Source organism: Pezoporus flaviventris, unplaced genomic scaffold (assembly GCF_033815535.1).
Source record: "Pezoporus flaviventris isolate CSIRO_AGI_PZ_B2104156 unplaced genomic scaffold, CSIRO_AGI_Pfla_v1 ptg000063l, whole genome shotgun sequence".
Lineage (NCBI taxonomy): Eukaryota > Metazoa > Chordata > Aves > Psittaciformes > Psittacidae > Pezoporus > Pezoporus flaviventris.
In genome coordinates this window covers 4,972,174-4,997,171 of record NW_026892611.1, presented here as the reverse complement: position 1 = coordinate 4,997,171, position 24,998 = coordinate 4,972,174, and the positions used below count along the sequence as shown (strand labels likewise).

The following is a 24,998-nucleotide window of genomic DNA, read 5'->3' as shown; positions in this document are numbered from 1 at the left end:
CATCTTCTCCGACAGCAGAAAATCGGGATATGCCTTCAAAGTTAAAGCCAATGGTTATCAATGGTTAAAGCCAACAGCTCTCAGTGATGCAGCCCTGTTCCTTACAGAAGCTGTAACCCAAATCTTTCCCTTTAGAGATCGATCCCTACATGAAGGACCTGCCAAAAGAGTCCTCAACAAGCGCAGCACAGTGTTTACGCTGTGTTGATTTCACTTGCTCCCAAACAAAACCAAAACCTTCCTCAAGCTACAGTCATCACGTCCATCTCTAAGCCTTCCCTGAGCGTGTCTGTTTAATTGCACACACTTTTCTGTGGCTAAGACAACAATCTTTGGGGTGCTTATAATTTGCTAATCCATGAGCTGAAACACCGTCCTGAGCTGCTGTTTGTCCATCCTCGGTGCGGCTGGGAGAGCGTCTGGAATCGCTGCGTGTTGCTCTGACACAGTGGCACACATGTCACGAGCAGCCAGGGTTGCCATAGCAATATCCTTTTCATACTGAATTGCAGTGCCGAAAAGACACTTAAATTCTCATGTAACTGGCAAGAGCATAAGTTTAGTGCTTATTCTGACAGCTCTACCTAGCACTGCTGCAGTCTGGGTATTTTTTAAAGTATGTTAATTAGCACTTAAATAGTTTTGGGGTTTTTTTGAAGGGTGGATGTGGGTTTTTTTATTTTCATTTCTTTGATTCTTCACCTTCTTCCCCCTAAGCTTCAGGTTCCAATCAAAATTTTCCTGCTCTATTTTTACCTACTGTCTGTAAAAGCAACAAAAAGCCCTTTTTTTGCCTTCTTGTGTAGAGGGGGAAAAAAAGAAGATAAATGGATGTTATATAAATGGAGGTAGGGAGGTAGGTTAGAGATGCAGGTCCAGTGCTGCTGGCTAGGAAGGATAGAAAGGTGTTGGGAGAAATGTTGTAGGGAGAGGAAAGGATGAAATGGCTCGGCCTGATCCATCCTGCATTGCCGCCAGCTACCAGAAGATCCTGACAGATTAAAGAAGAGTTCTCTTCAAGACCCCTTTAGATGGAGAAAGGCTGCTCTAGGAAGGAAAAGGAGACCTCTGGCAAGACATGGCACTGATTCATAATGGATAAGTTGGGTTCCCTACAGAAAAAGCAAACCCCAAACCCCCCCTAAATCCTGTACCCAGTAAAATCAGTGGGGAGTTTTGCAATGAACTCTACTGATACCAGGCTATGGCTTTTACCAATATATTAATTATAGATTTGGTTTTACAAATGAAGCTTCAAGGTGAAGAATTACACTGAAAAATGACTGTATTTACAACGATTTTGGTGGAGCATGCATGTAGAAATTATGGAACCATCCAGAAAGCTCAAAGAAATGCAAACCCTCATCTCCTCCATAAGGTAGCTCTCACAACTGGGAGTCTGCCTGGTGTTAGCTGTCAGATGAGTGATAAAAACATAGAGAAATGCCTGGTCTGTATGTTTTAGCCTGTTTCTGGGCTCAGTGGAGAGGCACCACTCTGCCCTGTGTTTCTGCTGTCACTGAGTAGGGCTGTTTGTTTGTGCACACCTCTCTGCTCCATCTCCATCTGCAGCCTGTGTTCACTCCAGCACAGTCCCAAAGAAAACATAAGTATTGCTCAGTGGCAAGGAACATTTAGACTTTTTCCACTGTGCCACCTTTTCACATGCCCCTGGAACCTAAAAATGTTCTCAAAGCTCATTACCTGCAGAGTCCAGTGCAGTGAGTGCTGGGATTGTGCCTTGAATCCCCAGCAATGCACATCCCACCCTCAGAGCTTGCCTGTGATTTTTCCAGTTTTGGAGTCTGCTGCTGCCCTATAGAAATCATAAGTATCATCTCCATCTTTTGGGAGATACAGCCATTTTTTGTGGAATATTTTGCAGCTGACCTCCCTTAGTCACAGCAGAAAAGAAATACAGAAGTTTGTGTTTGTGAAAGTCATGGAAAAATAACTGCTTTGGAAAAGGCAGATGTCACCTTTGGTGATATGAGGGGAGGCACCAGGAAAATGGCAACCATGTGGAAGTGAGCAACTGAAACACACACCTAAAGGTGAAATCCAAAGTGGGTGACATGAGTTTTAAGGGGGTGATGGGAGACAGAACAATGAGGAGCAGATTTTTAAATTAGACTAGTAAAAAGTACAGGTTAAATGTTACCAATCAAACTTGCAATCAAAGAAAGACCTGAAACGAGTCTTTGGGATGGATCCAGGCTTAAGTCAAAGGCTGCTGTGTAGTACGAGGGAAGCTGGTGGTTTGCAGTCCCCTGGGGAGCCATCCTGCCCCTCTTGTGACACAGGAAACAGTCACCTACATTTACAGGAGCAAGATCTCGCTGTTCCTCAGGATTTTGGGAGCTCACCCAGCCAGCACCATGAAGCCATCACAACTCCAGTGCCCAGGTGCCCCCGTGGACTGCCCCATGAGCACTTCCCATGCCAGCTGGCTGGGAAACCTCTCCCATGAGGACAAGGAAATCAGATCTTTCCTGGGGTGACACACAGGTGTGCAGTTCATCCGAAGGTAAATGCAAGGGTTTGTGACAAGTTTAAAGGGAAAAGTGCTTTCTGCTGTAATCCTGGCTTCAGGCTCGCCCAGTCCTTCTGCTTCCCATGGGACGTGTTATCTCTAGTCTTCATGACTCCATCTTCTCCTTGCTGCTCATTATAATCTCATCCAGGAAAATTAACTAACACTTGCAGGATCTGGAAGTCTGACACAGTATGTAACACATGGTGGTAGGCTCTAGTTTGATTCCTTCTCCTCTTGCTGCGGTCTGCTTTTCAGCTTTGGAACTTGTCCATGGGATGGTGGTGGTGGGATGGCTCCTGGGAGGGACTGGAGCAGCGAGCTGGTCAAAATCACACAATACCATGTAGGTGAAAATATGAACTCTCCATGAGAAGGTGTCTGACATGGAGGTTTCACTGCAGAGTACAGCCAGGACATAGGAAATAAAACAAAGAACTTGCACAGGGAAAAAGAAGGGAGGAAAGCTCTTTCTGAGCTTTCCTCGTGATTCCAATCTCAGGTGAGGTTGTTGAAGACCAGTACAGAAGAAAGGCAAAACTTCTGGAAAGCAAATGCTGAATGTGTAGACAGGACCAAATAGAGGGAGTTTTAACTGGTGCTGGTGGTTGCAGAGTCGGTTGGAAGACTTTGCACAAATCTCAGAGATGTGTGAAAACGGGTGATGCTTCTTAAGCCCTGATTCACGGTTGGAGTAAAATGGCAAGGGGACTCGTGCTCCCCCACAGTCTTGTGTCAAAGGTGGCGTTTATGAAGCAAAAATAGAGATTTTGTATGATGCTGGCAAATTCTCCTCTTCTTTTTACTCTGAAAATACTGTACAAGGATGCTCTAGCTCCCCTCTAATGCCATGAACTCAAAGGCATGGTCATAAGGGAAAAACAAAGTGAAGCTGGCGTACATGGAACGAAACAAACAGAACTTGCTTGTGGCAATGCTACGATCAACTTCCTGGGAATGTGGGCCCAGCGGAGAGCTACGTGGAATAGTCAGTCGGCCCCTAGGTTAAAAGACAGCCCTGCTGCAATAAGTCATGAGGCTGTGCCTCCTTAAAACTGCCACACAGGCTGCTGGATGTAAGTCTCTTCCAAGTTACCATTGCTGTTTTGAAGCAATAAGTTGGGACTCCTGTATATTATTTTTTTTATTGCATTAGGAAACAAAACCTTTAAAGCATTAAGACAGCCCTTTTATGTCCCTGCCAAAAGAATGTAGTTGATTCACAAGACACATTACGCTGCTGGCCTCAGGCTCCTTGTCGAATGGTGCTTTATCTGCCTGCCTCTGTCTCTTTGCCGTGAGAGTCGGTTCAGGGGGAGCTCACCCGGTGGCATGCGCATGCATGGTCAGTTTGGTTCACAGTGTCATGGTGAGAGGCTACTCCATGCCGCTCCGCAGGATCTGGTTGGCCGCGATCAGCATCACGCTTATAATAAAGGCCATGGCAAACGCGCAGATAAGGCTCTTCCGTACACAGGTCTGTCTGTTCTGCTTCTGGGCGTGCACTGCAAGAGAAGACATGGGAAAGATGAGCTTTTGGGCCAAGGTAGTGGTTTTGCTTTCCACCAGGATCAGCTGAGCACAGAAATCCTCCTTTGCCTCTGATTATTACCTTGGCAGAACCCTCTAGTCCACACCTCAGAGGTCCCCTGCACCAGCCAAGTCTTACCTCTCCCTCCTGGGGCATTTCCAAATAAACCACGTTACCTTTCATTACTTCCAAACCAACTTCCCTAATAGACCACCCTCTCATACTGCAGGAAGTCCTTTCTCTCTCAACTGGGTCTGAATTTCTTCTAGGCGTGTCTTGGTTTCTCTGTGTATTTCTTTTAAAGCTCTTTATGAAGTTTTCGCTAGAGTTCTTTAATGTGAAACATTGGTCTGCTGTGAATCCCTTAGTCTCATCCAGGGCAACTGGGAATGAGCAGAGATTCAAGATTTGCTCCCCAGCAATACTTATAAAAGACAGTGTGAGTATGCACAGTATGTTAGTCATTTTTCCAAACTGTCTTCCTGTTTTCTGTGCCTAAGCAAATTCAGACTTATTAATAATCTTTTCAAATGAATGCTTGCAGAATAATTGCCAAAAGAGGTGAGCATAATTCGCAGCAGTTAAAATGAGACAGTTGGGATTTTTAGCATTTGAAGGATTCATGCTGTGACTCGCTAAAGCCAGTTCTGAGCTCTGTGTTAGCCTCCCTACCTATGAATATCAGAACAATATGTGGTATGGGAGTAATGTGAATATTAATCTGTTTGAAAACGCTTTGGAGGTCCTGGAGATAATCACAGAGGATCCTCATATATGGGATGGATAGTGATGCACTGCCACTACGGGCAGTAACACATGGTCTTGTTTGTGCCTGCAAAAGGATGTGTACCCGTTGTGTTCTTCTTACGTATGTACTTGTGACGGTGGGAGACTTTCAGGTGACTGGCAACAAGCTCAGAATTGTGATACGCCTCCAGGGCCCGTGTTTAGAAAAGTATAGGAGAATGCTTTTAGAATATATGGGAAAGAAAACTTTTTCCTGATCCAGGCTTAAACCTCGTTGCGCAGAGAGCAGAGAGCACTGGATGCTGCGGTTTGAACACTTGCTTCATCCCCCACCACCTCCTCTGGCCAGGATTTAGCAGTGCCTATGTCCAAATCCCGGCTCCCATGTGGTTCCCAGCATCAGCTCAGCGCCAGAGGCACAAGAATCCCTCGTTAGGCAGCACTTTGAGTCAAGCTGCCCAAGGCACTACCAGTGCTCCATGAGACTTGCTGTATTCTGTGCAGACAATGAAATCCCTCTTACAGCAGCTCTCTTAAATTACTTGCTTTCTGCTTGCCTTGCTCTATTCCTTGATTCCTTTGCTTGCTTTCATAATGCGCTCAGAATCCATACTGTGGTTCCTTGGCTTTGTGCGGGATGCTCTGGCATGTTGAAAAGCTTGTTAAATCACAGCTTTAGTTATTTCTTTCTTTACTTTTCTATTATTATTTCTGTACCTTGAAATCACTCCCAGCCAGCAGAAAGAAACAGTGACACAAGCCATCACAGTCAGCACTGACATTCAGTATGGGGCTCTGGTGCTGATCATGGTGACTGAGAGCAGCAGTTAAAGAGTGGCCAAGGCTTTTTGTGATGGCAACTCTCCAAAGGGAAAGAGTAAAGCATGTTCAGTGCTTCTTGCAGAAGCATTCCCTACTTCAACAATTTCTTCAGGCTGTTGTTATAGCATCAAGTAAAAATAGAGCTTTAAGGCAGCAGGATCCAGGTAAATCATCATTATTGTTCTTTACTGACTGAAGGTACACCAAATAGTCAAATAACCTACCAAATAACTCCAGAGGAAAGGGGAAGGGTCTGTGCTGAAATGTAGAGGTGTTGCAAAACCAGAGAGACTGGTTGTTGCTGGCTGGGGCTCAGTAGGAATTACTCCAGGAAGATGATGAGTATTACAGTTCCTCTGCCTTCTAGCAATCCATAGGAAGACAAAGAAGCTGAAATTACTGACTTTCTTTACTGTGAACACAAGTACATGCTGCTTTGTGAATTGTCCTCTTAAATATGAAGAACCACTTGCCCTTCCTGCTAACTGGTGAGGTTTTGCCCTCACTTCTCTCCTTTCTCCACATTCACAGATCCTTTGTGCTTTTCCCAGCTCATTTCCATAGCTGGCACTCCTGGATGCTCAATCTCTTTTGAATTTGGTTGCCAGCAGGAGTTTTTAATACCCATGGGACACGGTGGGGTTTGAACATGAGCTGGTCCCTTAAATATGGTCAGAGCCTGAAGCTCCTCTGGAGATGTCCTGGCCCCTTCTTAGCAGGGAGAGCACCTCACAGACTCATGTAAATGAGATCTCAAGAAGCAAAGGCAAATTGAGGCTGGGACATCCTTCATCTTCTCAAAATGCAAGGGACAGGCGGGCGAGGAGGTCACCATGATGTCACTAGTGGCAGAGCTACCATCACTTTAACTTAGAATTATAGAATCATTGGGCTGGAAAGGACCTTAAGATCATCACGTTCCAACCCCCCTGCCATGGGCAGGGACACCTCCCACTAAACCATGCCACCCAAGGCTTCATCCAACCTGGCCTTGAACACCGCCAGGGATGCAGCCTCCCTGGGCAACCCATTCCAGTGCCTCACCACCCTAACAGGAAAGAATTTCCTCCTTATATCCAACCTAAACTCCCCCTGTTTAAGTTTTAACCTATTACCCCTTGTCCTGTCACTACAACTTCACTATAACTTCTTCACCAGGACATGAGGTTAAAGGGTCCATTCCATTTCAGGGTGCACCAGTCCACTGACTGTGGCTGCTGTGCTGGTCACGATGCCCATGATGGGTTTGAGATGGTCAAGGATAAGCACCAAGAGCTTTCTTACCTGCAGAAAAAGGCTTGCTAACATGAGCAGCTACAGTGTATTTATAGTGGCTTCTGTCATAACCCTGCCAAAGGTGAGTGATATTTGCTCTCTCTGGCTGCTGGGAGTTATTTTCATTTTAAGAGGGCAGTTTTTCATTCCCAAGCCTTTAGCTGAGAAGTGGATGCTCCCAGTGCTTGTTTGTGAGGAGCAGGGAGAGGAGCTGTGCCAGCAGCTCTTGTACATCCAGTTAATCTGAGTGTCAGGGCTAAGGATGAAATACCCATGGCGGACAGCATGGGTCACTGTAACCAGCCGGCGCTCCTGATTGCCACCAGCTTGATGTCATGAGTGTTTGGATAAAGGGAACTGCCAGGCAGATTATTTTTGTACTAGGATTTCTGGTTGTACAAGGTCGCTGCAAACCCATGTCCTTTTCTTGTGTCTCTTCTCATAAAAACATACACTCTTCCTGGCTCTCAACTTCATTCTCCTCCCTAAAAAAACTAGATGATCTTAAGCTCCTTTCCAACCCAAACCATTCTATGATCTATAGGAGGGAAGGTTGTAATGTAAGCCTAGACTTGATGTCTTGAAAATGACTCTAATGTTTAGAATGAAGTGAACAAAATCCTGCCCTTGCCCCTGACCATAATATAAATACTGTATTTTGGTTAAAGTGTGTGTGTGGTTGTGTGTGTATGAGTGTGGGAGAGAGATGCAAGGTAATATCATCCATGCTGATAAAGGAGTGACATTATATAGTTGTAAAGACCTTATGACAAGAAGCCAAAATGGCAATTGTGAGAATTACAGAAATCTGCTCATGCAGGGCTGAGCCAGCTTAACCCCAGTTGTGGAGGAGGGAGGAATATCTCTGTCCACAGGACAGAGAAGGGTTTGGGGGCTTCTCTTTGATGGCAAGAACATACCCAGAGGTGACAGTGAGTGGAGATCCCCCATTTCAGCACGGTACTACTGCTCAGTCTCTTCACTTAGGAGTCATTCCCAAATCTCAGTGAAAACCATCGGGGCTCATCCTGGCTTCATTCCTACCCATAGTTAAAGATGTTTCAGTGAGATGTGTGAAATGTAGATTAAATATAGATGTGAGCCTTTAAACTGGTCCCTTTAGGCTACCTTTAGAATTGAAAGAAATAGGTGCTCTTTAAGGTGCAATTCATCTTACCCCAAGGTAACACCTAAAATAAGCTTGAGGAATTATACCCAAAAAGCATCTTTTTCACTCCACTAATTAAGAAGTGAGTAAAAGGTGACTGCCTTACATGGAGGCAGTTCTATACAGCCATTTAAAGCTAGACTGAGATGCTGTTCATCCTTCATGACAGCTCTCCCTTGGTACCATTGATTTATGCCATGAGGCCCTATAATTTCTGCTTTTGAGCCCTATGGGGATCTTAGTGCTTGGGAAACGGGAACGCTCAAGGCACAAGTATGTCATTCAGGTAATGGCATGTCCAGGCTGGAGACCTGCAGGGACAGAACCTGCTCTCAGCCTGCCTTTCCTGGGAGAAATGCTCATGTCAGAGCTGCCATGGACCAGAACTGTCCCCCTTCTTCTGGGACCTGAAGCAAAACTTTGCATCTTTGTTGGCAGTGTTCAGCTGATCTTTATTCTCTGGTGGATTTGTGCGTGTGTGTGTGTGTATTTCTAACATCTAAAAAAAGGGTCTGTTTTGCTTCTAGGTTCTGCCTAGCACCAGCAATGCCAACATCCCACGAGAAAAGCTGTTCTTGCTGTACTTTTGGAAGCTGGGACTTCCAGAATGAGATTCTGAGCATTTAGGGTTTTGGACCCATTTTTTCTTTTGTGACTGGAATAATAGTTCACCCAAGTAGTGAAGCTGAAAGAAGCCTGCATGTCTCTTGCTGTGGTGACAGCTGGCTCATGCCTCCTCTGAATCAGGAGGTCAGTGAGGACTAGCAACTCCATTTATGTAAGTAAAGCCTCTCTTCCTCCCTGCTGCTCTCCAGGAGGAACAAAAACCCAGTGCTGCTTGGCTGGATTTGAAGAGCAATGCTTCTTGCCTCCCTCCTGCAGGCTTTTTAACATTCAGCTCTGCTCTTCTACCTCTTTTCTGCAGTATTTAGCAGAGGGTGAGTGTACTGGCTAGAGCTGCTGAATCCCATTGATTAGCCAAGCTAAGAATTGCACTGTTTATCCTTTGTTTGAACAACGCTTCAGTGTCTCTGCCTTGTGCCCTTTCAGAGGCTGTTTGATCCCTCAGAGTATCAGCATTTCTCCTGAAATGGCCTATGCAAAGTGGCATTGCTGTGGGTGGGAAAGCACAGAAGCTGTCCCAGGGCAATGTGCAGAAACCCTGAAGTTCTCTGTTAAGGATCTCCTTGGACTTTCCACAGAATCCCAGCCTGGTTTGGGCTGGGAGGTTTAAGAGACCTTAAAGCTCATCCAGTTCCAACCCCCTGCCATGGGCAGGGACACTTTCCACTAGAGCAGGTTGCTCCAAGCCCCTTCCAACCTGGCTTTGAACACTGGTAAGGATGGGACATGCACCCCTGATCTTCCTGAGACTTCCCTTCTTGAGGCTCAATAAAGCCAAATCCTTTACATTTTTTTCCACATCAAGTTCTCCAACCCAATCATAGAATGGTTTGGGTTGGAAGGGGCGACTTGAGACGATTTAGTATGTTTGCTGATTTAGATGATTTTGTATGTTTAGTTGATCAAACCAGCAAGTATTTGGAGCAGCACAAATTCCTCTGGCCAAGTAAATGCTTCTTCTGAAGTGGCTGAAAATAGGAGAGGTACTTGCCAGTGTTGACTCCATTCAGAGTGCAAAACCCACTGTAAAAGTTGAGGCTCTGTTTGATCACAGTTGCTGATTACTTGGTGGTCTTGTTGCAGTGCTGAGAGGATGCTGTGTAAAGCTACAGCAGTCAAAGCAAACATCTTCCTTTCTCTAGCTACTCCTGAGGATTGCTTAGACCTTGATCTTGCAGATGCTCTCAGATGGGTTGAGATGAGCTGTCCTGGGGTGTACCTGTGTAGCCTGCATATATTGCATATATATGTAGCCTGAATATTGCATATTCCCTGGGACCCCAGAGCAGAAGATCTTTCTGTTTATGGGAAGACAACAGAAAACTGGTGGAGCCTAACTCAGCTTGCTAGGGCAGGACCCAGTGCCAATAAGGTCTTCCAATGATGGGATGAGATATGTGTATTTCTGTAGGGAAATTCAGTCTATCTTAGATACTCACCTCAGCATGGGCTGCACATCCCTCTGCCTGAATCCCATCAGAGGAAGGAGAGCCATAAGGCACCCACTAGTTCATCCTCCTGCCTGAAACAGGATCAGATTTATTTAGACCACATGGAAGAAGGCTAATGGCAGCTCTTGAGTTCTCTGTGTCATTGCTACTTACTCTAAAGTAACTCCATGCTAACTCCATGCATCCTTGCCCATTGCATGTCACAGATCTGAGTGAGCTTTACAGGCGAAGCAGAAAGAGAATTGTACAGAAACACAGAAACTTTCCTTCTCACCTTCAAACTCTGTTTGACAGTTGCCAGAGTTTTCATTTAAACTTTCCTCTTCATTGATAATGATGTTCTCAATGTCCTTCATCGTTAAGTGGTCCCGGAAGGCGTGGTAGAGGATGTGTTTCAGCTCTTCCAGTGTTATCCTCTGCATGTCAAACTGTGGGAAGAACAGAGTTAGACTCAGGCACTGCAGGGCTGGTACTTGGAGGAAGAGGCATGTGGGCTTGTTGCAGCTCCCTCTCATAGGTTTTTTCCAACCTCATTTCAACACCTCAATATAACTTTGCAAATTTTGCTCTTTTGGGTTCATTTAACACTAACAGTGTGAATGTTGGAAATGGATGTTGCCACAGCTCTTGCCAGCTTACTTCATGTTGGTAGAGCAGAAGAGAAACAGAGCCCTATGCCAGGACTGGTTTTCCAGGGTGGAGGTGCAGCAATCTGGTATCAGTCCTGGCCATCCCAACAGAGATAAAACCCTGAGACATTCCCCTAATAGCTCTTACACCTTGCCATGAGACACAACCTTGTCTCTGCCCCTTTTTTTACCTTCTAACTCTCCAATTGGGCCTCTGTGGTAAGCACAAGCAGAAAACATTTCCGTCTTAGCTGCAGATCATGTAGATAAATGTTATTCTTACACACACCAGATATTTAAACCAGGTGGTTTCTGTAGAATAGATAGAAATGAGCGTTTTTGCAGCAGAGGAACTTTACACATGTGTAACGGTTGTGGTATTAATATCTGCCAAGGTACGGAAGAGAAGACATTGGCTGACTTGCAGCACCAGGTGAGGATATGAGTCTCCCTGAGCCTCCAGTGCAGTCAGTAAAGAAGGGTGGTAACGCTTCAAGTCACCCACTGTGCAGCAGATGATCCTCCTCTAAACAGCACCTTAAACTCTCCCAGAACACAGGCTTGCCTGCAGCAAACAGTGAGCATCAGGACCTGTACGCCCTTCAAGAAACCCCAAAAGGCCAAACACCTCTGGCTTAATGCTGCCGTGAAGGAAAGGTGACACAAGCTTGTGCCCACTTCTGCAGCCAAGAGCATAAGGTCAGATTGCACAGCCAGCATTCTGGAAATAGTGCAGCAAGAAGTTCCCACTCCTTTCCCCTCCAGCCTGATGAGGACAGGACAGACCTTATCAGTTCTGAGATGCCTGGCGTGTAATCTAAGAGTGTCTTCCCTCACCACTGCTGCACATTGCATAGAGGCAAAAACATTAATCCTCAAAGTGGTTAACTAGGAAAACTAAGTGCACCTCGATTAAATCTGGACCCTAAAATATATATGTGTATGTGTGTGCACAGGCAGATTTTCACACATTTATATTGTTCCATTTGTAGCACTGATTTCTATGGTTCTATTTGTTTATCATCTCCAACATTCAAAAACCTGGTGCAGAAAATGCGTGGAAAAGTGGATGGCAGGGGCAAAAGACACAATTCCTCTCTTTGCCCCAAATGAGTTCTCTGAAAAGCAAGCCTGGTGGGTTTGATGGTTTTGCTCCTGTCCCTGTTCCTCAGGGATTCAGTGTTCACACTGCCCAGCTAAAAATAGCGAGCGCACAATTGTCACCAGTGGCTCCTTGTTGCACAGTTCAAAGCTGGATTGCAAATCCCTGGTATTTAGTCACAGATTTCCAGCCTGCTTTGTTGTGCGTGAGGAAATCTCAGCACCTGTATTCTGCTTGCTTTAATGCTAAAAGAGCAAGTAAAAATCAAGCAGCTGTGTGCTTCTCAACCTGCATCATTATTTAAAGCATTTCTCTTGGCAGCTAGAAGTGTGGAAATGGGAGTTAATGCATATAGTTGCCTCACAGGGGTGTTGGAAGGCGTTGTTAGTGGAGGTTTTCAGAGTGCCTTGAGGCTGCCCAGGGTTTACATCCCTCCAGGTCTGCTTCCTGCAGTATTGATTGCACACTGGCACTTTTATGGAGGTAAAAGCAATGGTGCCTCATCAGCCACCTATCCTGCACTTTGTTGGTGTCTTTGCCTTGGAGAAACTCAAACCTGAACTTGAGCCCCAGCATCTTCCTGACTCCATCCATATGCCAAACCCATAATTTCATCCTAGCGGTTACGTCATAGCAACAGAAGCAGTCTGTCTGCATGTAGTTACCCCACCCCAATCTCATCAGTGTGTGATGTTCAGCCTGCATTGGGGTTTACTTCTTGTTCTTGGCTCAGGGGCAGTTCTCTGAGGCCAATACAAACTTTTATTGCTGTAGTTTATAAGTTTGCTTTCTCCCCTTTCAGGGAACAGTCCTTCTAGAAGCTGTTCAAAACCTGTGTTCACCCATCACCAGGTGGATGTTCACCCCTGTGAATGCTTCACAGCCCAGAGCACTGTCCCCAAGACCTGCTCTTTACTTGCACTCCTTTTAGAGGATAGCTGCAGGGATGTGTGGGCCTCCTTAAGACTTAATTAGAAGTGCTCACAGACTTTACATGGGCAGTGATCTGAGGATAAGAGACCTCCGATATGCTGCATGCATCCTGTCCTTATGTAGAGTAAAAGACAGTTGACTTCTTCAGTATCTACCTCCCTATGTCCCTAGATGACTGTGTTGGAAGAGCAACATCTCCAAATCAGCTTCCTCCTCCTTTGTGCCAGCCTCCAGAGCTACAGGTGTGAAAACTCACCTCGGTACATACCACTGCCAATGCTGACATATGCTGCTACTTTCCTCTCCCTCTCAGAAGTCTTTTCTAGTCTCCCTCTATACCAGCATTGACACTAAGAGGCTTTTTCAGAGTCTTCTGTGATGCTGCTTGTTGCTTTGCTTCAAGCTATCCGGATTACAAACACAACCATGCTTATTGTCTGATCTTAACAATGTGAGAACAGTAATGACTTGTGGGGGTTTGGGTCTTCCTGCACCAGTTAATCTACCTAGTGGGAAATAATTGTTCTCTTGACAAATATGCATTTGCTGCTGCATCTCCAACTTTTGCTTTTAAGCTTTATGCTAATATAGGGAGAAATTACTGGATTATAGTTCCATTGTAATATTGCCTTTTAGGAAGAGGAACCATCTCAGATGGGGTTCAAAATCACCTTTGTTGGCTCATCCACCGAGTGCTTGGCCTGTTGGCAAGCACATGGTCATTGCTCCTGCTTTGCTCTATGCTCTAGTATTTTCACACAGGGTTCATGTCCTCTGTTAGATATGTACCAGCACAGGAGTGTGTTCAGAATGGGCTCCAGCTCTGTGCAGCCAGTGACAAGACTTTGCTTTGGGCTTGGGCCCTCAGGTAGTTTCTGCTATTATCATTGCTCCCCAGTCTGACAGTTTCCCTGATTCACTTTTCAATTACATTGGCTTTTTATTGCTGTGATGACAGTAACCTGGGAGCAACTCTTCACATTTATTGGCTCCATTGAGAGCAAAACTGGGACAGTTGCAAGCTTAAAACTTTCTATAGGATTTACAATTAGAAGAAATCAATGATGCTACTTCTGAAGCAGTGCTCCTGCAATACGCTGTAAGCAGTGATAAAGAAACAAAGTGTGCCTAATGCTGACGCTCAAATGCCCCAGGTGATGCAGTGAGTGTCCTGAATGAAAACCCGTACTGGTAGAGGTATGTTTGATTTCTATGGAGAGCACCAGGAATTGTCCACTGCAGTTTCTGTGGGCCTCAGTAACTGTCTCCACCAGAAATATCTCCTGGAGTTGGAGGATGTTGTCCCAGGAGGTATCTGGAAGGGAAAGTGGACCTGATCTGATCCAGCCTGTAGCTTCCTGACTCCTCCTGGAATTAAATTTCCTGCTTGGAATGAAAGCAAAGTTGCAGAATCACAGAATAACAGAATCGTTGGGGTTGGAAGTGACCTCTGGAGATCATCCAGTCCAACCCCCTGCCAAGGCAGGGACACCTCGAGCAGGTCACACAGGAACATGTCCAGGCAGGTTTGAATGTCTCCAGAGAGGGAGACCCAACAGCCCCCCTGGGCACCCTGCTCCAGTGCTCTGCCACCCCCAACAGGAGGAAGCTCTTCCTCATATTCTATGAGTCTATGATTCTGTGTTGAGGTGAAACTTCTTGTGGTTCAGTTTACAGCCACTGCTCCTCATCCTGTCACTGGGCACCACTGAAGAGTCTGACACCATCCTTCTGGCATCTGCCTTTGAGATATTGATCTGCATTGATGGGATCCCCTCTCAGTCTGCTCTTCTCCAGACTAACCAGGCCCAGCTCCTGCAATCTCTCCTCATAAAGGAGATGCTCCAGACCCCCAGTCATCCTTGTGGCCCTTCTTCAGTTTCCCTATCCCCAGTTTCCAAAACCTGCAGCATAATGACAGCTGCCATGCTTGCAGAGCACTAGTTTCACTCCCAGCAGCTTCTTCAGATACTTCTGTGTCCTACCTGGCATGCTCTTCTTCTGCTCTATGCAAAGAAATGACCTTATGGGAAGAGCTTGATTCTTTGAAGAGTTAAATTCTGAAATATTATGTATGATAATTTCCTTTAATATCAGCTCTGCTTTTAAAAACAGAGTGGGAGGCTCCTCTCTTGAATCCTAAGTTGGCCTCACTGCTGTGCAGATGGGGTGATGCCAGGCTGGGACCCTGCAGCAAAGTGAGTGGGGTGACCCTGGTGACCTGTAAATCTTTGAAGCCACATGGTAAAAATGCTCTCCTCAACAAGAGGCAGGACTGGCTCCTCTGGCAGTGATGGGTTTAGCCAGGAGAGCACTTGGATGCTTATTTTTTCTCAGTTTATTTGGCACAATTTCCCATGTAAGCCATCTGAAAAGGTTATCTTGGGCTGTTGAAGGCTCCAAATGGAGACTGAGACAGCAGCATGAGAGCAGGCTTGTGCCTGGTGCTTTTGAAAATCAGGTCTGCAAAACCAAAAGCTTCTAGAATCAGTGAATCATTTAGGTTGGAAAGATCACCGAGCCCAACCACTGACCTAACACTGCCAATTCCATCGCTAAACCATGTCCCTAAGCACCACACCTGCATTTCATAGATTTCTAGCGTGGGGCAGCTCTTGATAATCTCTGAATGATGAGATACACTTTTTTTTTGCTCTTAGACCTATTGCATGTCGGCCCTGTGCCTGAAATACCTGCAAGGCAATTGCAGCCTGGCTCTGCCACAACAGGGAACATGGCCCAAAAAAAACACTGGGACTAACTCTTTGCAGAGCAGCTGGGCTTTGTGCTGTGCTGACCACAGGCACGTTGTTCCTGAGCACAGGCTCTGAGCACAGGCAGCTCTGCGAGTGCTCACAGCAGAATGTGCAGCTGGTCTTTGAGCCAGGCAGGCTTTGAGCTCAGAAACTACTGCTCTGGGACTCTTCCAGAGGACCAATGCTGCACGTTCCCTATGTATTAAAGTGCACAACCCCACTGTGCTCCATGTGGAATCGAACACATTCCCATCTCTGCCCGGGGGCTGGATGAATGGCCGTTTTGTACTGACTGTACCTCCCAGATAAGCTCAGCCATGGAAATATTATAACGAGAAGAAAACAGCATATGCTGGAGGAGGCAGGAGCCTGGAGGGGCAGGGCAGGGAGGCAATGCAGAGAGGCAGCGAACTCCCACAGGTGAAGCTGTGTTTGCAGATGGGATTTGCTGTGCTGTGAAGGCTGAAGGACTCACTACTCATGCCTAAGAGGCAGCGAGTGCTGGTTCAACCCACAGCACTGTGGCAGCCCCCCCCCCCCCGTAAAAGCTCCTGGATGAGATTTTAGATGTATTTATATACATATATAATACATATTGTCTTATTGCATATCTATTATAAAATGTCAAGTACAAAATGTAAAATAAATTATATACATATAATTCATTATATATATATATAAAATGTATATATATATACACACACGTGTGTATATGCATATAAAAAATATGGGACCATCTGAAATATTTTCCAAATGTCCAGACATACACCCCCTCCAAATCTGAGGGTTTCCCATTATATCTAACATGCCACTAAAGGGAGAACAATTTCTTTATAGCTAACATGCCACTAAAGGGAGAACTTTTGTCACCCCAAGACCTGAGCGACTCTCATGATTCCCCTGGGATAGAGGGACAAAGCACTTCACAACCTGTAACACGCTGCTGGTTTTAAAGCAGCAACATTTTGTGTTCCCCCAAATCATGACTACGTTACAGCAAAGCTGATTTCCTCTGCCCACCTCTCCTTCCTGGCCCACACATCCATTGCAGGAGGGGTGGGAGTCCCCTAGAGCTGGCAATGAAAGCACAGAAGATATATTTTGCTCTGCTCCATGCATATGTCCCTATGGAGGCTGGCTGACTACGTGCCACAAGTTGAAGATGGAGTAGTCCCTTTTGTTTTCCCCATCACTACTTCTGTTTGCCTTTATACCATTTGCTCCTGGCCAATGCAGTTGCATTTATGGAACAGGGGGTAGCATGCAGACGTGCCTCAGGGCTGCTTTGTGGCTGTGGCAGGGTCTGGGTCTGTTCCTATGTGTGTAAAGCACTTTCTGTCTCTGTGAGCTATGCCACAGCCATCTGTGGAGGTCTCACATGGACCTGCTGACAGCAGCCTTGTCCCAGCTTGCTGCCCTTCTACAGGGAGGAAATGATGGGGCAGTGCAAGGGAGAGCATAAGCTCCTCTCTGAACCCAGTGCATTACTCACCCCCTACCTCTTCTGTTTAGCCACTGAGAAGAGCTTCCTATGAGAGGGCTGAAGTGTAATAATCCTCACCAAAGACCAGAGAGCTGCCTGCCCCTCTGTGCTGTCAGCTCCCCTGCAGGGGACATCATTTGGGGATGTCAAACAAATGCCCTCACCCTAACCTGGGGTGGTTGTGGGAATGGAGCAAACAGCACCTTCCCCTTGGGATGCTCATTGCGGGCACGCAGCCTGGCAGGGTACTCAGAGCATGCTGTCACCCCGCCAAGACAAGGCCCTGGGTGTCCTCTCTGCTGAATGCCACCGTCCCAGCACACCGGTGGAGAAGGGGCTTTTGCAAGACAGCAGGTATAAATCTGGCCTTGGCAGCTCACAGGGGTCTCCAACGATCCCCCTTTTAACCTGTAAGAGCTTCATCCATCGATATATCATCTCTTCCTCCCCAGAGATGATGTTGCACAGCTGTGCTGCTGTGGAAGGTCATGGTCCCATCCTGCCAGGGGCTGGAGCCCAGGACTGAGTGCCCTGCTTGCCCTGGGTGCCAGCAGCCAGCACACCCATGAGGTGTTTCTCCATCCTGCTCTTCCATGGCTCACAGGAAGCACTGGAAGCGGTTCCACTTTCCACGAGGAAGTGCTTGGCCTCTTCTGTACATACACATACCCAGTGCCCCTGTAGGTATAAACTGACAAGCTTACCCCCATGATGCTGGGGCTGTGTGACACCACAAGTGCCTGTCTGCTCACTCAAGCTGTCTCCACTCATGGGATGTGCCCTGGGCCACCCTGCCCTGCAGCTATCTCAGCACCCAGCCACTTGCCACAGCTTCTCCATCCCACCCAGGGTGCTGTCATCCAGAACCCTTGTCCCACAGCCTTAAGGAGCAGCCAGCTTCCCCGGTGCAGCACACCTTGCCTGCCGGGAAGGGGTAACAAGCTCATTTCCATAGTAACAGGCTCATTTCTGTGCTGGGTAACGGCGGGTTGCTCCGTGCTTCCCGGCAGCAGTGTCAGCAGGGAATCATACACACATTGATAAAGGAAAAGCAGACTGAAGTGCATGTTCACAGCACCTTTAACCCCAAGCACATGGACTGAGTCTGCACTATGAAACGATGGGGTTTGGATCAAGGTGATCTTAAGGTCCTTGCCAACCCAAACCATTCTATGAGTCTATGTGGCATTAAAAGCTAACATGGTCCATGGGTATCCGCCTGTGTGCCCCTCCAGGCACCCTATAGCCCATGTGGGACTACTGAAGAGCACTCTGGGATGCAGGTAGCTCTGCAAGAGGCACTGATATGTGCAGATTACACATCATTGTGTGTATGAATCAAAACAACCTCCTTTACCAGCTTATCTGGGTGGAACAGGGTGCCCAGAGAAGCTGTGGGTGCCCCATCCCTGGCAGTGTTCAAGGCCAGGTTGGATGGGGCTTGGAGCAAGCTGCTCTAGTGGAAGGTGTCCCTGCCTGTGGCAGGGGGTTAGAACTTAATGAGCTTTGAGGTCCTGTCCAGCCCAAACCTGTACCTAGTGTTGGTTTAGAGCACCCCTTAAACCTTCTGGCTGCATGACACAGGATTCCTGGGACACAAATCACTTTCAGCATGTTTCTAAAACGAACCCCTGAAGAGACTGCTGTTTGTTTGGGTCTGGTGATGGAAAATGCTGATGACAGCTGGTCTGTAAAGAACTCCTCTTGTACAGTCCTGGATGCACAAGGACAAACCAGGACAGTTCCCTCTGCTAGACCTCACCAGCTGGTGAGCTTGGTGCTGTCCTTTATGTAAACGCAGACCTTAGCTCTCTGAAGTGATGTTTTAAGCAGGGGAGCAGGTTATCAGCAGGTTATCCTCACTTCACAGCTGGGATATAATTATTATTAGACTGGGCTAAGAGAAATAGACCCCCAATAGGTAAATCACAGTATCCCCACATAAAACACAGTAGCAACATTAATCCTGGGCCCATTCAATTAAATCTAAATAGTTTAACCAAAACACAGAGAAGTAGTGGTTTGGTTATTTTTTAATTAGAGAATGCTCTCAGGCTGAAGTACAAATTAACAAGCTCCAATGATTTCTTTTGCTTAGTTTTAAAGCTCCCAGGCCTCAGCAACAAGCTCCCAGACTGCTCCTAATCAAAGCACATACATAAATAGGCCTGCAACGTCTTGACCTTCAATGTGGGGCCTGTGGGAGCCTCTTGGAGGAGCAAACTCACAAGATTTAATTAGGGCTAGAGCTGGGCATTCCCATGTGGGAGCGAGCACCTCCAGCCTACCCCACAGATTTTCTACTGGGTTCATCTCCCCAGTGGAAATCCACCAGTGGGATGAAGTGAAATGTGCCCTGGGCTGGTGATGCTTGCATGTCCCACTGCGGGCAGCAGCTTTTAGGCAGTCCTGTTCCCCTCTGTTCAATCTGTGACAGCACAAGGGGGTTTTGTAACAGGTCATTTTATGTGGGTGTGCCAAAACCCCATGTTTTGCAAGAAAAAAACAGCCTTCATTCTTTGCCTTTCAAGATGCTCCCCCATGAGGGGCAGAGGGGTCTGCACCCCAGAGGGACACGTGGGACCCTTGGGGGACAGTGCCTCCTGTGTCTGGCTGCACTGGGTAAGAAGTATTCATGTCTTGATCCAGGCATGGACTGACCAAAGATGTGAGGGCACTTTGGGCTGCACTGAATGCTCCAGAGCTAAAGCTCATGCTGTGAGAGGTGCCAGCAAAGCAGCTTTGCAGACCCGGAGTGTGGACTGTTGCTTTCCCTTAGTAATGATAAACCTGACACCCAGCAAGCACAGAAGGATTATGAAGTGATGAGAGCCAGTGTCTAACAAAAATAACCTGTCCTGTCTGCTTCACCAAACAGACTGAAATCAACCCACTGCTCTTCTCCCCATTTTTTGTACACAGCCATGGGCAGCATCACTGCCTGGAAAAACAATCTTTAAGCTGCTTCTGAATTAGATCAGGCAGCAGGAACCCAAGCAAAGTGAATGAACTGGCCGAGCCCTGCTGCTGAATGGCTCCTGAAAGCCTTTTGCCAAAGGAAACCAATTTTTTACTTAACAGTTACAAATGTTTTGAGAACGTGGGAGAAGTGAATTAGAAGGTGAGACGTGTTCTTGCAATGCAGGGAGGGAACTAATAATTAATAAAAGCTTTATTAGGGAAACTGAGAGCTACTGTGAGGAACTTGGGGCACCCTTGACACTGTATTATGATGGTTAAGAAAAACTAATAGTAACGAGGCAGCAAACAGACCCTCTAAAGCTGCTGTCTAGTGCCAGGTAAAGCTAAGATAGACAGAAAGCAGCATCTCAGGCTGCTCTTAAGCCAAACTACATTTGTGTTTTAGGTTGGTCTCCTTGTTTCATAGCTTACTATGGTCTGGATTTTGCTGTTTTCACAGCCTCCCCCACAACTTGTAGAAACTGGAGTTCTAAAGTCCATCACATCTGCCCTCCAATCCCCATGGCTTGCATTATTATACATTAGCCATGAGCTGATGACGAAGCTCCCCACTTGGCTTATGCCTGTCATGGATCTTACCTGACAAGTCTAAAGCTCTAAAGAAAGCTGATGAATATCAAATTGAGCTAGAGAGAGAAACACAGAGCAAAAGCCTCTCCACTTTGGCACTTCAGTAATTCAAGAGCAGAGCATATGAAAAGTCAGTGTTTGTGCACCAAGGCTCAAAAGATCTGAAGAAAAGACACAAGTGATTTTAATACTTTCTGATTTGTTTCTCTCTGTCACATTGTGCTAGGATGTGGATTTGTCTTTTCATTTTATTTGTATCTTGTAATTAGTTGTATGTAACCTCTTGCTCTCTGCATAATGACCATTGTTTGAAAACAAGATTAATTCAACTGAAAACTGCGAGGTAGAAAGTTCAGTAAAGCCTGGAGTAGCTGCTATGTTACTCTGCTGCTCGGAGTACATGTTTTTTTCCTTGCCATGGTAAAAACAAGGTGATCAATTCTGAAGTCCCCTCCAGCAATTCACTTCTTAGCATTTGCTGGCTCCTGCCAGCTACCGATACACCAGAGCCAAGAAGGAAGAAAATACAAATCAGCTGTCACTGCAAGAAAAATACAATTCAGGAAACTAATTTTAATGCATGACTCAGAGCAGCAGGTCTGAAACAAGGAGGGAGGCACAGAGTGCTCGCACCTCGAGCATGGGAAATATGAGCATCTCGGCTGGGACCTGCTGCCAGGTTTTGCTGGTACCAGGCTGCAGAAAAGCTCAGGAGGCCACGGGGAGCAGCAGCAGGTGAATAGCTCTTGGCCCTAGTGCCCACAAAACACAGCCCAGCACAGGACACACAGCAGAGTGCAGGTGAAATAGAATAAAAGCAGCACATCTGGTGACAATCTCAGGTTCAGGACGAGAAGCAATGACGCATGCTTGGGTGGCAGGAGGTTGGAACTGGATGAGCTTTAAGGTCCCTTCAATCCAAACCATTCTGTAATTCAATGATTTGGTGACGGCTTTAAGAGCTCTGCATCAGACATCCTGCTTTTTTGGGGGCCCACTGGGAGAGCAATGGAAACCCTCCTAGCAACCAAAATCTTCATCTCATGACCGTGACACTAGGTCTCTGGGATGGGTCTTTACTTCAGTGGTACAGAGGACACACTCCTTTATACAGAGGACATACTGGATGTAGCTGATTCTGCACAATCTCTCATTACCTTGTCTGAACTGCTTAACTGTTATATTTTTCTGTGCTATATCACAGTACATAAATGCTTTTGGATGCTTCAGGCTATCTTTTGCAGCAGATCTGACCATGGGAATTGAATTCTCAAGCAAATGGGAGTTGAACAGGAGGGTTGAATGCCTAATGCAGACCCTCTCCAAGACCTGGGCTTGCTCCAGTAGCTGTGAACCCACTAGGGTATTTGCTTGGTACCTGCACCATGGTGTATGGCAATTTGAAACAGAAATGGGTGTCAGGGATGTCTCCCCACTACCAGCAGTGAGTGCTGATGGAGATTTGAGGACTGTCACTGATGGTCCAGGAAGTTCAGCCAAATCCCAGCCTTGAGCTGCCCATCTCACAACGTGCAGTCACGTCACAGGAGAAAGGTCTGAGCTACGTCTGTGAGATGAAGCTGCTCATTATGCTTAAGTTATGCATGAATTAGGGAAATATTTAGCTCAGCGATGCTTAAGGGCTCTTCTCACACTAAAATAAACTGTCACATGATAACTCTGCTCCCTGATCCTGCATTGCTGCTGTGGCTGCTGGAGCTGTGCTCGATGCACCCCATGACTCAGCCCATGGACATGGTAAATCATGGCCATGATTCCCGTCAAAGCCTACCATGAGTTCATCAGCCACCAGACCCCAGGCCCTGTACCCAAAAGGCCTTGTCAGTAGCTGGCCATGATGCCCTACTCTCCCAATGCTTCGCCAGGCACGGCGGAACAAGGCTATTCAAGAAGATAGTGAAGCTTTGCTGTTGCATTTAGTTGCTCTTCACAGGTAGCCTTGTGAAGAATACAGCATAAGACTGGATGCAGCTGCTTTGTGTATGTTAGCCTGTAGGGATAAAACGAGACCACGTACTCCTGATGACATGCAGCTCCAGCTCTGCCATCTCGTGCTAAACGTACTTCCTCCTATGTGCACTGAAACAAGGCAGTTTTCCCAAGTGCCCACTCTCCCCCTCAAGCCATTGCTTTTATCAGTGGTGAGAAATGCATGGCAATCCAAGAGCAGCTGATAATTTTAATGGTACAGTGCAAGAAAAACACAATCCTGTTCCCCTGTGTTGACAGTTACCTAGGAATATTTGTGTGATTTCTTTTGCTTCAAAAAATACCACTGACAGGATTAGGCAATTCACCAGCAAAGGGATGTTTCCTACCTAGAAAAGGTGACATCAATTTTTAGGTATAACATAAATGATCCAAACCAAGGCAATAAATAAAAAAGACACAGGAAAGAAACACAGACAGAAAAAGAGCAAGGCTGTGCACCACACCAAAGGACTGTGAGACACTGTCCTGCCCCAAGACACTTTCTGTAAGGACAATATGTGTCTCACCCCTGAACAGATCATCTTCACACTGTAGGATACTTTCCCCTTGGGAAAGTCACTGTGCCTTTGAACAAGCCACATGAGAGGATGTGCAAACTTCCTGCATATGACAAAAATAACCCTGAAAATCCCTGATTGCCACAGGTCACCTTACACCAGGGACCACAGGGAAAACTGTTGACCGCATAAAACCAGCACTGAAAGAAAAGGAAGAAGGATGTTCTCTGGTTTTTTGCATGCGGTTTCCAGCACTGTTCAATCACCGCGGTCTTTGTCTGAAGCAAAGTTCCTGAAGCTGACGCAACTCACCCAGAAGCTGACCAGGAACAACAGGAAAACGTGGAAAATTCCCCCAACTCCACACCTACAATTGCTGATATCCCAGGGACAGAGCCTGTGCCTGCTCCCTGCACATACCCTTCCCTAAGACACTTAATTCCCAAGCCAAATAGCCTTAGGAACTAAAATTCATAGTTCTTCTGGATATGGAAAATAAGCTTCATGACACATTAAAATTTTTCCTCCCTCACTGTTTTCTCCTGACACCAGACCATTCCCCTGGCAATCATTCCCTATTTCTCTCCATCCCACTGCACCAAGAACATCACTTGTAGCCTCGCTGAAGCCTCTTCTGGTCTACAGGGGCCAATCCCCATTTACTCACCAAATTATTAAGTGTATTAATACGATCAAGCTGTTTTCAGCCTTGGAGTTATCAGCTTCTGTTTTGGCTCTGAGGAAGGGCATGCATCTTCAACAGCTTAATCAGGGTTTTTTTCCTAATAGAAAACGTCACTCATCCATGAAAACTCTTGTCTCCTTTCTAAATCCTGATTTCATTAAAACTTCATTAATTGGAGGCCTAACAGTGAGAGGGAAAGATGCAGCTGGTCTTTGCTTCCAGCGTAGCCCTGGCAGGCTGACTCCTGAACTGCAGACACACACCCTGGGTAGGGATCATGAAAAGGGGTATCTACTTATTTGACTGATTTAACCTCTGGAAGAAAGAGTCTGTGAGGGACACCAGTAACACCACAAGATTTGGGGTAGCCTTTTGTCTGGAAGGGAACTTGGTTTCGTTGCCCTCGAATAGATTCTTTTCACATGTTACTTAATATTTATTACTTGCCTCAAGAGCCTTGGCTCCACAGCAGCATCAGCATCCAATACTGTCTGCTAGAGAAGTGCCTTCTTTTGCAAAAGAAGGTGATAGACTTTGCCAATGAAGAGGATAATGTGTTCTGTTGATACACTGGAGGGAAGGAATGCCATCCAGAGGGACCTTGATACACTTGTGAAGTGGGCTGATGCCAACCTTATGAATTTTAACCATGCCAAGTGCAAGGTCCTACACCTGGTCGGAGGTCCTTTCCAACCCTAACTATTCTATGTTTCTATGATTCTATAATAGAATAGAGAGACTGAAACCAATATTGTAACCTACAGTGTCAGGAGTGACCAGTCTGTGGCTTGTAAAGCAAGGATGCCTTCTGCTTTTCATTCAGTCCTGGCCTGTGGACAACTTTACAGGACAAAGCGTTTGATCATGTCCATTAGTCAAACGGGATTGCTGGTTTCTCCTGGGGTATTCAGGATCTTAACACATGCATGCTGCAAATACAGCATACAGGAGAGATGGCTCCCCCAGCACAGCTCCTCACAGACCTACTGGAAGGAAAAAAGTCCTTACATGCTGTCAGCAATGACAAGATGAAGGAACAAGGACACTAATAATCTGAGCAGGGCAAGATGGAAATGCATATAGAGGTTGCATATATAGCCATCAACACTGGCACTGCTAGCTCTGCCAGTAAAGATAAAAAGCTCTCTGCACCCTTTAAAATGTAGATGCTTTCATGAATTTAAAGCTTCATTCAAG

The 24,998-nt window shown here is 46.3% G+C and overlaps 1 protein-coding gene across 3 annotated transcripts in view; it reads right to left on the bottom strand.

The window, feature by feature from the left end:
* Positions 1–2,454: 2,454 nt before the first annotated feature.
* CALN1 (calneuron 1) overlaps positions 2,455–24,998 on the bottom strand; it is a 133,173-nt gene continuing 110,629 nt past the window's right edge. For all 3 annotated transcript variants that reach the window (XM_061470330.1, XM_061470331.1, XM_061470332.1), the window contains 2 exons: positions 10,426–10,579; positions 2,455–4,038 (listed from right to left, as the gene is read on the bottom strand). In XM_061470330.1, the coding sequence (XP_061326314.1) occupies positions 3,911–4,038; positions 10,426–10,579 (282 nt within the window). In that variant the 3' untranslated portion in view covers positions 2,455–3,910. The remainder of the gene's footprint in view (positions 4,039–10,425; positions 10,580–24,998) is intronic.